This window comes from Myotis daubentonii, chromosome 14 (genome assembly GCF_963259705.1).
Source record: "Myotis daubentonii chromosome 14, mMyoDau2.1, whole genome shotgun sequence".
NCBI classification, from domain to species: Eukaryota; Metazoa; Chordata; class Mammalia; order Chiroptera; family Vespertilionidae; genus Myotis; species Myotis daubentonii.
Window position 1 is genome coordinate 25,263,000 of NC_081853.1, and position 15,720 is coordinate 25,278,719.

General features: G+C 38.9%; 1 protein-coding gene across 4 annotated transcripts in view; it reads left to right on the forward strand.

The window, feature by feature from the left end:
* PPARG (peroxisome proliferator activated receptor gamma) overlaps positions 1–15,720 on the forward strand; it is a 137,019-nt gene that overhangs the window by 97,926 nt on the left and 23,373 nt on the right. For 3 of the 4 annotated variants that reach the window (XM_059663613.1, XM_059663614.1, XM_059663612.1), the window contains one exon: positions 10,435–10,634. The exons of the other annotated variant lie outside the window; for it this stretch is intronic. In XM_059663613.1, the coding sequence (XP_059519596.1) occupies positions 10,435–10,634 (200 nt within the window). The remainder of the gene's footprint in view (positions 1–10,434; positions 10,635–15,720) is intronic. 4 annotated transcript variants of the gene reach the window in all.

Consider the following 15,720-nt stretch of genomic DNA (forward strand, 5'->3'; position numbering starts at 1 on the left):
ATCCACTGAGCCAAACCAGTTAGGGCATATTTTTTATGAGATAATTTAGTCATTAAGAATTTTGACTAGTCCGTGTTTCATATTCAGACTTGCTTTTCATGTATGAAGTAAATAATAAAATAATAAGCGTTGGCTCTGCATTTAAAAAATAATCTGATGTAGAAAAGAATTGACTTACGGTACTTGAGTCATTCATCTAGGTTTTATCCTATACCATTGAGATTTGACTAAAAATTATGCTTTGCATATATATAAAATTAGTGAAACCTTAGCTTTGCTGATTAGGATGTCCTATTATGTAAATATTGGGGTTTCCTTTTATTTAAAAAAAAAGCTGACAACTTAAAAATAATTTCTCAGTGGCTTCATAAAAATTCAGAAAAGTGGTTTTATAGATATTTGTGGCACTCAGCATTTTCAAGATAGTTCCCTCCTTCCTTGTAAACAGAAGCTTAGTGTATATTGCAAAAAAAAGAAAAGAAAATCTCAATGGCAAATGAATTTAAACTTTAACATGTTACTCTTTCTTTTCTTTAGTCTTCTTTGTGGTATAAATTACCCAAATGTTAACTTTTAGGGAACTATAACAGAGTAAAAAGTGCTAATGTACAGGGCAGCTATGATACTCAAGCCTGCATGGCCTTCATGATTGCCCACTCTCTAGACTCCACCACCTTATCCCACTGCTGCTCTTTTTCACATATATTTCAGGCAAACTGTGTTCTTTGTTGTTCCTGGAGAATGCTAGTGGGTCTTTGTGTATTATGTTCTTTGGTTCTCTGTCAAAATTCTATCTGGCATTCAAGGCCCAGTTCAAATGGCTTCTCTTCCATAAGACTTTTAATTTCCCGTTCTTCCCCTTCTCTTGTTTTATAACTTTCTCTGATACCACATTGTGCCTCATAAAGCAAAGGAGTGATCATATCTATGCTACCAAAGCCAAACTACTATAGACAGCAGTAAAAAGGATATATGAAAGGGGTTGCAAATCAAGGAAGTTTACCAGAACACCCATGCAAAATTATGAACTAAGACATTGGGATGGGTAAGAAGAAATAGAATTGAGAGAAAAATTAGAGCAATGACCAATGAATACAAATGTCTGCAGGAAGAGAGGCTGTTGAGATTATTCGAGGTATCTAGTTTGGTGATAGAATGAACTAACCAAGAAAGGAAAACAGAGGAGACAGTTTGGAGGGAGAAAATGAAAAGTTCAGTTTTATGTTGTAGTTGAAGTGCTTATGGGATATCCAACATCCATATATAAAGGAATCTAGAAGGAAGTGAAAAATAAGGATCCAAATCTCAAAAAGAGAAGGCAGGAGCCCAGCCAGCGTGGCTTAGTGGTTGAGTGTTGACCCATGAACCAGGGCAGTGGTCGGCAAACCGCGGCTCACGAGCCACATGCAGCTCTTTGGCCCCTTGAGTGTGGCTCTTCCACAAAATACCACGTGCACCTACAGGGAACGTTGTGGAGTGAAAGAAGCTGTAGTGTCGAGGATTGAGAAAGGTATGTTAAGATGGTTTGGACATATAGAGAGGATGAACGAAAGGAGACAGATGAAACAAGTATACAAGACGAGTGTGGATGGGAGAGTTGGAAGGGGTCGACTTCAGTGAACGTACCTCAATCAGATTGAAGCCGTTTTTAGCAAAGGCCAGCTTGGGAGTACCCTATTTAAGTTAATAACAATGTGCCTACCTATATAGTTTTAAGTTTAAAAAATTTGGCTCTCAAAAGAAATTTCAATCGTTGTACTGTTGATATTTGGCTCTGTTGACTAATGAGTTTGCCGACCACTGAACCAGGGGGTCACAGTTTGATTCCCAGTCAGGGTACATGCCCAGGTTGCATGCTCGATCACCAGTGTGGGGTGTGCAGGAGGCAGCCGTTCAATACTTCTTCCTCATCATTGATGTTTCTCTCTCTCTCTCTCTCTCTCTCTCTCTCTCTCTCTCTCTCTCTCTCTCTCTCTCCTTCTCTGAAATCAATAAAAAAATATTTTTTTAAAAAAGAGAGAGAAGGCAGGAGTCATTGGCACATTCTGTGTTAGAAGATCAAAGTAGGAAGAACAGAATATAAGTGAAGGAAGGAGGTCTGGAAAATAGCAGGCAGAAAGAGGAGAACCAGAAAACCAGAAACCAGCATGAGAAATTTTTTAAATATCAATGGTATTAAAAGCTGGGAGACTGCTGGAGAGAGCAAGTAGAAGGAGAACTTAGAAGAGGCCCCTAGATCTGACTGTGAAAAAAGAATTAGGGACTTTTAAGAGCAAAGTTTTGGTCAATTTAAATGAAGCAAAAACTAGGTTGTAGTGGGTTGGGAAGTAAATAAAGAGCAAGTGACAAATGCAGATGGAGAGGAAAGACCACTCTTTCAATAACTTCAGTGGTGGAGGAAAAATAGCATAAAGGGGAGATGCACTAGGATCAGAACCTTAAACATCTGCTTCAGTGGAAAGGAAGGAGCTAGTAAAAAGGGGTACATGAGGGAAAGAATAATCTGTGTATATTTAGAATCATCTTGCCACGCCCCCCCCAATCCAGTTTGCCTAGCACAATGTCTTGCATCAAACAAGTGTTCAATGAATGAATTCAATGATGTCAAGTGAGACTTAGGGAATCAGAGATAGAATCAGAAGGTAAGGCAGTAGTGTTTTGTTCATCTCTACTTTGGAAAGAAACCTAAGCAAATGTTTAAATGTTCTCTACAAATAGTTTGAAAAATGTTACCCCCACATAAAAATGACTTAGGCTGCCTCTTGTTTTACTTTAGAGTAGCTAGAAAATTATAGTTATTAGATTGCCAAATTCTGCAAAACCTGAAAATGCACAAGGTGTTTGTTTTTGTTTTTGTTTTCCTCAAGAAAAAGAGGTGGGAAAACATAACTTACTTGGCAATAGCTATATGAAAAGCAATAATGTTGTGCAAGTCTTACTTACATGATAAGGCTTTTGCAAAATAAATGTGTTAAAAGTGGGGAAACTGATCATGAGACATAACCTTACTAATAATTGTCAAAAACCTGATATCATTGCAAATTCACCCCTTAGATATTGAAAGACAAAAATGTTTTTAATAAAACTTAACTTATTTCATTCTTCAATCATTTTTAATTTATTTTGAAAATCTGTTTTAATTTATCTTTGTAATTAAGTGGCATTTGTCATTGATGTTCCTACGGTTAGGTAGGTGTTTTTAAAATGTCATTAATTGTCATTAAGAAACATCCATTGTATCTAAGATTCAAAGAGCAGGATATCTAAATATTCCATGTGCTTGGAGTTTGTGTGTTCAGTTAATCAGTGCTAAATACACAATGCTGAATCTGTCATATGCTAGTAGTGAGCTCCAAAAGTGTTTTACATAAAGGTATGCTAATTTACTTTCACCAGAAATTAATGAGTCTCTACCAAACCTATTCTTCCTGAGGTGTGTATAGTAGTTCTGATATTGAAAATTTTTTTAAAAAGTAAGATAATGAATTCTTTGTAGGTGATTAATTATCCCAAAATGACACTGAATGCCAGTATCCGGGAAGTTGCTCTATGTGACATATGCTAGGTCTGTAGAGCAGACAGAATGTGCCTTTTTTTTTCAGGGCCTCAAAGACTAAACAAATATTGCTTTAAAAAGAAGAGACCATAGCATGTTTCCTAGTCGTATGTCATTGATGTTTGTAGAATTTTATAGCTAAATTTAGAGCAAAAGGAAGAATTTTTAGAGATTTTCTTTTCCAAGTCCCTCATTCTATAGATAAGGCAATTGAAGACCAAAGGAGTTAAGTCACTTAGATTTTCACTTCCTGAAACTAGGAAGTAGACATCCTGACTACCTCAAGCCGTGCTAATTCCATTGCCTTCCAGAGAGGCCAAAAATTCTCACTCTGTGACTCATGGAACATTTTCCTTAACTTTTTTTAAAAATTATTTTTATTGATTCTTAGAGAGGGAGGGAGGGGAAGAGAGAGACATCTGTGTGAGAGCATAACACTCTCCAGGTCCTTTAGGCTATTGAAAGGTAAGACTTCTTATTTTGCAGCCAAGTAGTAATCTATTGTGTAAATGTACCACAGATTTTTTTTATCTACTCATCTACTAATGGGTACTTGGGCTGCTTCCAAATTCTGGCTATTGTAAATAACATTGCAATGAACATCGGGGTGCAAAAATTCATATTTAATTTAGATTGTAGCAAAGACTTTCTCTTTAATATCTCCTAATTCTAAAATGATTTTTAAAAGTTATTTTTGTCTATTTTGTTAGGTTATGGAAAAGCAGGACTAGCAAATGTAATAAGTGACTATCTTTGGCTGTTTGTTTATTTTAAATTAACTTTTTGGATTACCTATTGGGGAAATAGTGCTTTCCTAGGCATGTAAACTTTTATTTATATATACATGTAGAGAGAGTTTATTACCTGTGAAAATGTAACCAGAGCTTAGACATTCAATACTTATTCATTGAGTGAAGAGACAGTATTGTGTGCTCTGTTAAATAACTAAAGTTAAAGAGTAAAAGATTGTTGGTGATTCTTTATAACCTCTATTTCCTTACATAACTGATATTTCTCCAAGTTTTACACTAAAATTTCTTCTACTTTTAATATGCCATAATTCTTACTGGGTGCTTTCTTTCATGATCACTTTTCCAAACTTCCCAACAGTACACATACTGTCTCATTTTATGTTTCCAAACTTGATATTTTGGAGTTTAACTATTCAAGCTTTTATTGAAGTTCAAGTCATCAAGCTTTTATTATATGCCTACTATGTGTATTTCGTTGCACCCAGAAGCAAAGATAAGAAAACCTAGTACTGCCCTAACCAGTTTGGCTCAGTGGATAGAGTGTCGGCCTGCGGACTGAAAGGTACCAGGTTTGATTCCGGTCAAGGGCATGTACCTTGGTTGCAGGCACCTCCCCAGTGGGAGGTGTGCAGGAGGCAGCTGATCGATGTTTCTCTCTCATCGATGTTTCTAACTCTCCTTCTCCCTTCCTTTCTGTGGAAAATCAATAAAATATATTTAATTTAAAAAAAGAAAACCTAGTGCTTATATAGTTTATGATCTAGTAGAATATACATAAACCAATACAGTAGTATAGTAGTAGTTTGATACATATGCAAACAACAGGAGCCCATCATTTAGGAAGCTTTTTCTAAACTGTTCCAAATCCCAAGGTTTTTTTTATTTTTGTTTTTGTTTTAATCCTCACTCAAGGTTATTTTTCCACTGATTTTTAGAGAGAGTGGAAGAGAGATGGAAAGACAGAGAGAAATATAGATGTGAGAGAAACACATCAATTTGGTTGCTTCCTGCACACCCCTGACCAGGGCACAGGCCTGGGAGGAGCCTGCAACTGAGGTACCGTGCCTTTGACCAGAATCGAACCCAGGACCCTTCAGTCCACAGGCCAATGATCTATCCATTGAGCCAAACTGGCTAGGGCCCAAATCCCAAGTTTTTGATACACTTCTCATTGAGTGTAGGGATAGCATATTAAAATTTCCTATGGAAGATGCATAATTTTAGGAGTTAACAAGTAATTCTTTTTTTTGTTTTAATTAAATGTTTATTGTTCAGATTATTACATTTGTTCCTCTTTTTTCCCCCCATAACTCCCCTCCTCCCAGTTCCCGCCCCACCCTCCGCCCTCACTCCCCACCCACTGTCCTCTTCCATAGGTGCACGATTTTTGTCCAGTCTCTTCCCACATCTCCCACACCCCTTTCCCCTCAAGAATAGTCAGTCCATTCCCTTTCTATGTCCCTGATTCTATTATGATCACCAGATTATTTATTCACTTGATTCTTAGATTCACTTGTTAATAGATGCATATTTGTTGTTCATAATTTGTATCTTTACCTTTTTCTTCTTCTTCCTCTTCTTAAAGGATACCTTTCAGCATTTCATATAATACTGGTTTGGTGGTGATGAACTCCTTTAGCTTTTCCTTATCTGTGAAGCTCTTTATCTGACCTTCTGTTCTGAATGATAGCTTTGCTGGATAAAGTAATCTTGGTTGTAGGTTCTTGGTATTCATCACTTTGAATATTTCTTGCCATTCCCTTCTGGCCTGTAAAGTTTCTGTTGAGAAATCAGCTGACAGTCGTATGGGTATTCCCTTGTAGGTAACTGGGTTTCTTTCTCTTGCTGCTTTTAAGATTCTCTCTTTGTCTTTTGCTCTTGGCATTTTAATTATGATGTGTCTTGGTGTGGTCCTCTATCGATTCCTTTTGTTTGGGGTTCTCTGCACTTCCTGGACATGTAAGTCTATTTCTTTCACCAGGTGGGGGAAGTTTTCTGTCATTATTTCTTCAAATAGGTTTTCAATATTTTGCTCTCTCTCATCTTCTGGCACCCCTATAATTCTGATGTTGGTACGCTTGAAGCTGTCCCAGAGGCTCCTTACACTATCTTCGTATTTTCGGATTTTTTTTTCATTTTGCTTTTCCAGTTGGGTGTTTTTTGCTTCTTCGTGTTTTGAATCTTTGACTTGATTCTTGCGCTCCTCTGGTCTGCTGTTGGGTGTCTGTATAATATTCTTTATTTCAGTCAGTGTATGCTTAATTTCTAGTTGGTTCTTTATCACAACATCGAGGGTCTCATTAGATTTCTTGAGGATCTCACTACATTTATCGGCGGTCTCACCAGTCTTTTCGAGGGCCTTACTAAGTTTATCAGCAGCTTCTAGACAGTTCTTGAGAGACCTTAAAAGTGTGGTTTTGAGCTCTATATCTTCCATTTCTGACATTTGCGTCCTGTTTCTTTGTCTCCGCATTTTTTTTAATATTTTCTTGGTGCACCCCCTAGTGGTCTTTGTGCGCAGTCTTGTAGTTAAGCCTTGATTGTTGTCGGTAATACCAGGGGTGATTTGACCTCCAGGCTAACTGGCTATGAGAGTCCGCTGTGTCTGCAGTGGGAGAGCTTCTGTGCTGGATCTCTAGGGCGGTGCTAATCTAGCCTTTGCCTGAGGCTATCCAGCAAATGGTTCTGCGCAGGGCTTGGGCAGGGCGGGTCCCCGGGGATCTACCGGGCGGGTGGAGCGAGCAGTTATGGCTGCTCTCAGTTCCATCCCTAGGGGCTCTGCCTCTCAGAGTCCCAGCAACCGCTGCAAACCTTGGAGAGAAAGCTGCCTTCGAGTTCCAACTGAAGCCAGACAGTCCGGCTTCTCCCGTTTGAGTCTGGGTCCCTAGAGACTCGCCCGGCTCTGGAGCTCAGAGTCTGAAGCTCCCTCCCAATTGAAAACAACAACCGAGCCCTCCGCCACCAGCCCGCTCCGCGCGCACTCCGCACCTGAGTATTTCACTTCAGCACTGCGCCTCCTCTGAGTCTGGGTATGACATTCTCTTTCCTCCTAGTTGTAGAATTTCCACTCAGCCAGCCTTCCTGTGGTTCTGGATGATGTCTGTTCTGTCCTTTAGTTATATCTCTGAAGTGGTTGTTCGAGGCAGCAATCTCTGGCGTTAACCTATGCCGCCATCTTGGTTTCTCAGGAGTTAACAAGTAATTCTAATATGTTCTGCTTTCCACTATTAACCAAGATCTACTGATGAACAAGGAATAAATAATACAAGGAAGCAAATTATTGGACTGGTTCCACAGAGAAGGATTTTGAAGGAATCTGCTATCTCATATTTTTGTGGGGGTTTTATTCCATCTCATTTCAAAATATATTATACTAGAGGCCCAGTGCATGGATTTGTGCACCTGTGGGGTCCCTCGGCCTGGCCTGCAGGGATTGGGCCAAAACCGGCTCTCCAACATCCCCCGAGGGGTCCCAGATTGCGAGAGGGCGCAGACCAGGCCGAGGGACCCCACTTGTGCATGATCTGGGCCAGGGAGGAACCACAGGAGGGCTCCAGGGCGTGTCTGGCCCATCTCGCCCAGTCCCCATTGGCCAGATCCCAGTAGCAAGCTAACCTACCGGTAAGGGCATCTACCCCCTCATGGTCAGTGAGCTTCCTAGCAACTGGTCAAATGGTCAAATGGTCTGAGGGACACTTAGCATATTAGGCTTATAGATAGATAGATAGATAGATAGATAGATAGATAGATAGATAGATAGATAGATGATAGATAGATAAGGACTTAACAAGTGCCAGACATTATATTAAGTGCTGTGGATAAAATAATGAGCAACATTCCTGCCTTTGTGGAGATTATATCGCAGGGGAGAAAAGAAAACATTACAGATAATTATTTTGATCAATGCTATGCAAGAGAATACAGTAAATGATGCGGTTATATTCTGAGGGATATTGGTTATGATATCCAAATGTCCTTATGATGGGAAAATGCAGGGAGTGCAGTCCTTATTATGAGAAAATGCAGAGTCCCAAGTGTGGCCCCAAACTAGCATTAGTCAAAATATTTTTCATATGATCCAGCAATTCCACTTCTAGGTATTTATCTAGGAAAAAAAAGAATTCAAAAAGTATTTGCACTCCCATGTTTGTTGCAGCATTATTTATAATAGCCAAAACTATGGAAACAACATAAGTGTCCATATATGGATGAAAAAATAAAGAAAATATGATATGTACAAAATGGAACATTATTCAGCTATATAAAAGAAGGAAGTCTTGCTATTTGTGACAATATGGATGGACCTTGAGGGCATTATGCTAAGAGAAATAAGTCAGACAGAGGAAGACAAATACCATATGATCTCACTTATATGTGGAACAAACACACACATACACACACTCACACACACACACACACACACACACACACACACAAACAACACCCTAACGCATAGCTACAAAGAAGAGATAGGTAGTTACCAGAGGCAGGGGGTGGCAAGGCAGCGAAATGGGTGAAGGGGGCCAAAAGGTACAAACTTCCAGTTGTAAAATAAATAAGATCTGGGGATAGAATATACAGCATGGTGACTGTAGTTAATAATACTGTATTGTATACTAGAAAGCTGCTAAGACAGATTTTAAAGGGTTCTCATCACAAGAAAAAAAATGTGAAGAACTATGCATGGTGCTGGATATTAACTAGACTTATTGTGGTGATCATTTCACAATATATACAAACACTGAATCTTTATGCTGTACAACTGAAACTACTATATTGTTATATGTCAATTATAATCTCAATTTTTAAAAAGAATTTTAAAGCTTTAAATAAAACAGCATGTGTAAGCACCTAGAATGAGGTGTGATAACTGGTTTAAAAATTAACCTATTAATAATGATATTTTGCAGATAGTATTGGTGAGGAGGAAGAAAAATATATTTGAGTTGAAAGAGAGATTTTCCCCCAACCTAAGACTTATCAACCTCTTTTAACTGTTCCTCTTTGCCTTTCTTTCTTCAGTTTTTTTCTTTTTTCACTCTTCTTACCCCACAAGAAGCCAACTGTTAAGGAAATTGTCTTTTTGACAAGCATCATTAAATGGTAATTCTGGAGAGTCAGGGGGATAATTATGGCTTCTCTCCACTGAATATAAAAGTACTCTCTTGCCTAATAACAAGAAAGAAAGCACCATCCATTTTTATTTGTAACAAGGACAAAGCAGATAGTACAGACTCCATGTGAACAAAACCTGTGTCTGTACGACTTTGAATTCTGCACAATTCCTTCCTTTCATTTGTGAAACATGTTGACCTTTTAGCACTTACTTATGTAAAGTGCTGGGGATATAGAGATGAAAAAGACATTGCCCCTGGCCTTCAGGATCTTGTTCCAGAGTGGGAACAATATGTAAAATAAATAATTAAAGTACAGTGTGGAGTTGCTATCATTGAAGTATGTACTAAGAGCTGTTGGTGTACAGGGGAAGGAATAATAAACTCTGCTTGAAGAAATCAGAGGAAACCTCACAAAGAAAGTGACATTTGAACTGAGTCTTGAAAGGATGAGTAAGAGCTGGCTCTCAATTATTTGTCAGCAAATATACTTTCTTTTCTTTGCTGAACCCTTAGATTCTTTCACCTTCCCAGCAAGGTCATGCATTACTTTTTATTTTTTTATTTTTTATTTTTTTTAATATATTTTATTGATTTTTTACAGAGAGGAAGGGAGAGAGATAGAGAGTTAGAAACATCGATGAGAAAGAAACATCGATCAGCTGCCTCCTGCACATCTCCCACTGGGGATGTGCCCGCAACCCAGATACATGCCCTTGACCGGAATCGAACCTGGGACCCTCCAGTCCGTAGGCCGACGCTCTATCCACTGAGCCAAACCGGTTTCGGCCATGCATTACTTTTTAAATGAACAATTTAATTTTTACTGATAACCTGTGCTATTGCTGTGAAATAAAATCATGAGCAAAGTTGTAGATAGAAACCAAGACTTGAGATTGCTGGAGGGGAGGAGGAGCTTTCACTCTGTGGGCACTACGGCTGTGGGAGGACAGTGTGCATGAAGAGCGGGAGTATTTCAATGATTCGTTCTGTCATTTCTCTTCCCCTATAGCCATCAGGTTTGGGCGGATGCCACAGGCCGAGAAGGAGAAGCTGTTGGCGGAGATCTCCAGTGATATCGACCAGCTGAACCCAGAGTCTGCTGACCTCCGGGCCCTGGCAAAACATTTGTATGACTCATACATAAAGTCCTTCCCGCTGACCAAAGCAAAGGCGAGGGCCATCTTGACAGGAAAGACAACAGATAAATCAGTTAGTTCTCTTCTACCCTCTTGATTTGGGGTGGCTGGGTTTATTGTTGTTGTTTTTGTTTCCTTTGAGGAAATGATTAACCATGTTACACACATACATGCAGTACTGTTCATCTGTTGGCTGTTACATATTGTAGGCTGAGTATTAAGCACAGGAAAGGAAATGTCTTCAGATAGGGTAAGTAAACATTATTTTGAAAAGGGAAAAAGTCCTTCAAATTCTCCTACTAAATTCTTTGAGAAAGTATAAAAATATGCGAGTCAGCTTAACTTTAATGTATGAACTCAAGCCCCAATTCACCCCACCACCCTCTTTCAGGATCCAACTACATTCACACAGGCCTGCTTTCCGGACCTAGCTTTTGAAAAGGTATTCAGTCTCATTGTTTTACCTTTTAGGAGGCCCATTAGAGTTACCTCTTATGAAGTTCCACATTGGGCAGAAAAAGACATTACAGATATTATATTACCTTTCTTTCCTTGTAGCACTCTATTAATAATTCCTGGATAACTGGAAGCTTTTTGCTTTTATTATGTGTATGAATTGTATCTCCTGTGAGGCTCTGAGCTGCCTGGGCTACGCCAGTGGAGAATCTAGTGAATTCTCAAACATCTGCAAGCTCATTGATTACCACTGTTTAGAAAACCCAGAATGGATTAGAATTGTTATTGAGTCAATTTTTCCAAAAAGCAGAACTCTTCCCTGATAGGAAGCTGAGAAAGCACAACATGGAATCATATTAAAACAAAATATAACTATAACTGGCCCTAGCCGCTTTGGCTCAGCAGATAGAGAGTCGGCCTGTGGAGTGATGGGTCCCGGGTTCAATTCCTGTCAAGGGCACATACCTCGGTTGCAGGCTTGATCCCCCGGCTCTGGTCAGGGCACATGCAGGAGGCAACCAATTGATGTGTCTCTCTCACATCAATGTTTCTGTCTGTCTCTCCCCCTCCCTTCCACTTTCTCTAAAAACCAATAGTAAAATACCCTTGGGTGAGGACTAACCAAAAAATGTGTGTATATATATATATATATATATATATATATATATATATATATATATATCACTATACCTGAATTCTAGTCCCAATTCTGCCATCAGCATACAGATCTGTACCTCAGTTTACACAGGCAGGTCTAACTTTGGTTGTAATGTCTGCAGCATGTTCTTAAAGTAGTAAGCCACAGAACACATTTAGAAGATACCATCCCAGCCCTTGATAGCCCTTTTATGCTATTGTTTATTTTCAAATAAACATCTCCAAGAGAGGTATGCAATTATTTGACATATATGGGTAACTTTTTCCCTACCCAGTTATATTTTTGGGAAAATTTGATTACCCTTTAATGTATTTTTGTAATGACCTCAAGGTGTTTTTCTTTTCCTTTTAACTAAACCATAAGAGAGAATTAGCTAATAGAAAAAGAAAACTCCTGTGGGATATTGCTATATAAAGAGCCAAATCCGAGAGGGACAATGAGCTTTCTGACTGCAAGAACAGTCATTGACACCTTAGCAGTATTATGCCTGTTTCCAGTCCTTTACAGTTTCAAAAAGTCTTTTTTTAAGATTCTTTATTGATTGTGTGTGTGTGTGTGTGTGTGTATGTGAGAGAGAGAGAGAGAGAGAGAGAGAGAGAGAGAGAGAGAGAGAGAGAGAGAGAGAGAGAAACATCGATGTGAGAATGATACATCAATCCACTGCCTCCTGCGGGGGATCAAGCCTGCAACATGAGCATGTACCTGGATCAAAAATTGAACCAGCAACCTTCCTGTGCATGGGAAGATGCCCAACCAACTGAGCTATACCCGTCGGGGCTCAAAAAAAACTTACACATTCATATGTTCAAGACACATGACCATCTTATGGCTCCTATTATTGCCCTCTTTTAAAAATGGGGAAATTGATGGTTAAACATTTGTCCTGAGATTACACAGCATGTGGAAGAACCAGTACTATAATGCAGGCCTTCTGACCATTACTTCAGTACATTCTGAGCATGACATCCCCTCATGGAAGCTGGTCTTTCCTATTGGCTAGCAATGAGCGGCTGACACTAGGAAAGTTTTACCTTGAGAAAACATTCTGAGCTATGACTTGTTTTTATCAGTTTTTAGAACAGCAAGAATTTTCCACTCTGTTCTGTTATCCTAGTATATTCACAGTCAGGAAATTTTCCTTGTGCTGTATTGTTCTTCTGAATTATAGTGATTAGGACTGTCTTCTGCAGACTTTACAGACTATAAGTCATAGTAAAGCTAAGTTTATGTATTCATTAAATGAAAAAATTGGGGCCTAACAAGTCAAAAGCAAATGAAGACCTCTACAAAGCTGATTTGTCTATGGAAAATAAATTGTTCATTTAAAGGGAGAGAAATAAAAGGAAAGTTAGATTGATGTGGCTAAATAGAGGGTTAACAATTTAAGGCAGATTACAACAATTTGATGAGAGCATAGGATAGTGACATGGAGGCTGGGAGCCCCAGAACTGCGAGAGGAGTGATAACAGGGAAAGAGCCCTGAAACAGTTTACTCCATTTTGCCTCAAGCCATTTAGTTTCCAGGAACTGCTTTCTCACCTTTTCTTTATCTCTCTGTCCAGGCTTGCAATCCATGCTAGAAAGTCTGGACGTACCGGAAGCTAGGAGGAAGGCAGTGTAAGAAAGTTTCCCCCAGTAGTCAAGAATTTAGTTACTCTAACAGTGGCCAACATACTCTTCTCTGTGTTACTGAGGGGCACAGAGCCCAGTCCACTGTAACTCACTTTAAAACCTCGTGCCAATTGACTCTTTGGCTCCAAATCTTTGAGTTAAAAAATAAGATAACTGCCAGCTCTTTATGCGATAAGTAGGTATTGAGCTATTTTAAGGGAAAGAGCTTCAAAATGCTTGATGATAGGCTTTTCAAGTTCAGAGGTCAAATGTTTGTCATTTTTCCCCCTATAGTAACTGTGACTGTGCTTTGCCCATAACATTTACTCAGGATGTATTTGCTTAATTGAATTAAAAACTATTGCCTGTGCCCTTTGTAATTCTGGACTTTCAACAGAGGGCCTCTAACTAGCCTAATATTTGCTCACCAAACTGGACATCATTAAATGATCTGGATAGAGGCAGAATTGCCTCTTAGGGTCTGGAGAGACTGGGCCAAATTAAAATAATCCATTCCCTGATTACACAAAACTGAAATAGAATTGTTTGGCTCTCTCTTTTCTCCTTATCTTGCAAAATCAAATTAAACACTGGTGGAAAGAAATAGTTCAGAGAGGAATATGGGAGAGGGAAAAAAATCCAAAATGTGATTTCCAATGTGACTAGAGATTTGTTTTTTATCTTACATGGTCATGTTATTCATTTGATAGCATCTTTCTCAGGGGTGTTATGTTATCTCTTGGCCAAGACTTATGAAAGTTAAGATTTGAATTGATTGGAAACGTTTTGCAGAAGTATGGACTCTTGAGAGAGTGGAGGTTGTGAAAAAGTGCCTATGGCGGGTGCAGTTTGGGTCTCATTATACACCCTGCTTGAACTGATGTCACTAGTGTTGTTTAGGCCAAATCTGGGATGGGCTGCTCAGTATAGTGGATGACTAGTTACCAAGAACCTTTGAAAAGGAAATGGCTTTATTGAAGAGGCCATTCTTTAAATTTATCTTACTGCTCAATATAACCTTTGCTTATGCTGTCATTTATGGAAGGCCTGCTAATCTTTCCTCTCAGGCCCAGCACCAGCATTTGCCTGCAGGCTTCTCCCTTGCCAACTTAACTTCCTTCTGCTATATCTTATTCCCTGCTGCTATTTGCACCTTTCAAGACAGATAAATGGACAGATAAATTCAATGTTCTTGCTCCCCTCTTATCTTTTTAACTTTGACACCATATCTTTGGGATATTTTGTACCTTTCATTTCATGCCTAAAAAAATAATGCCTGGGAATTTTAGGCTCAGTACTAGGAAGAGATGGAATATGGAATCACTAAACATGGATCACAGGAGAATTTTAGGAGCAATGAGCCTTTGAGCCCCCCTCAGATAGGAATGGCACTGACTCTCCCACAGGCTGTTTTCTCTTCAGTGGCTTGTTCCAGCCCAGGCCCTTCTTTAAGAGAGCCTCCTGAACCCTGTAACTATGAATATGCTAGAACTGGGGTGCTTTGTTTCCTGAAGGCACTTTGAGAACTGAATGGACTTTGGAAGTTCCCAGTGTTTGACCATTACCCTGATGTGATGATCACACTGGGTGCATCATTGTCACATGATCTCATGTTTGTTGATGCAAATAAACAGAGAGTGGTTTTCAAGAACTATTTTCAATGCCATGGTTTGTCATAAAACAATAAATATAAAAACCTTTGGTGTGCCTGCCAACTTTTCACTCCATATCTGAGGATGGTGAGGCCCTGGCTTCACTCTATCTGCAAAGAAGGATAAAACTTGTTATTTGTACTGTATTGGACTTTGCATCCCAAGTCATCACATTGCTTATGATAGCTACATGTGAAGTCATTGTTTTTGTAATTACAAGAGCAAAACAGTACCATTGTGAAAAGGGTTTATCTAAATAGTATATGTAATATGAAACTACTAATGAATAAAACCAATATAGAAATGTAAACTTTTGTGAAAATAGTCTGTACCCTTTAAATTTTCTCATTCTAAAATTTCAATGTCCATCACATCTAATAACTCAAACTATTGGAAAGATATCTATACTTTTAAATCCTACACTTAGAGCTGAACAAAGTGTGGTCTCTTTCCCCTTTATCTGTGGAAAAGCTTGAGTGAGCCAGAACTTGGTCTCCTGAGGAGGAAGATAACAGACAAATCCTCAGAGAAAAGAGACCATGGAAGCCCAGTATAAATAAAGAGCAGAATAGTCATGCTGTTTCCTTTCAATGGCTACTAAAGAACTGTGCTCCTGGGATCGTTAATTCATATATTATTATTAATAAAATACATTCCTTTATTGCCAGGACTGTCAGAAACAGCTAAAAATATGACACAGCCGAACCAATAGTATTCTTTCAGACAATAAATAAAAAAGATAATATTCTATGTAGTTAAGAAGAAAAGTACTTGGATATTTT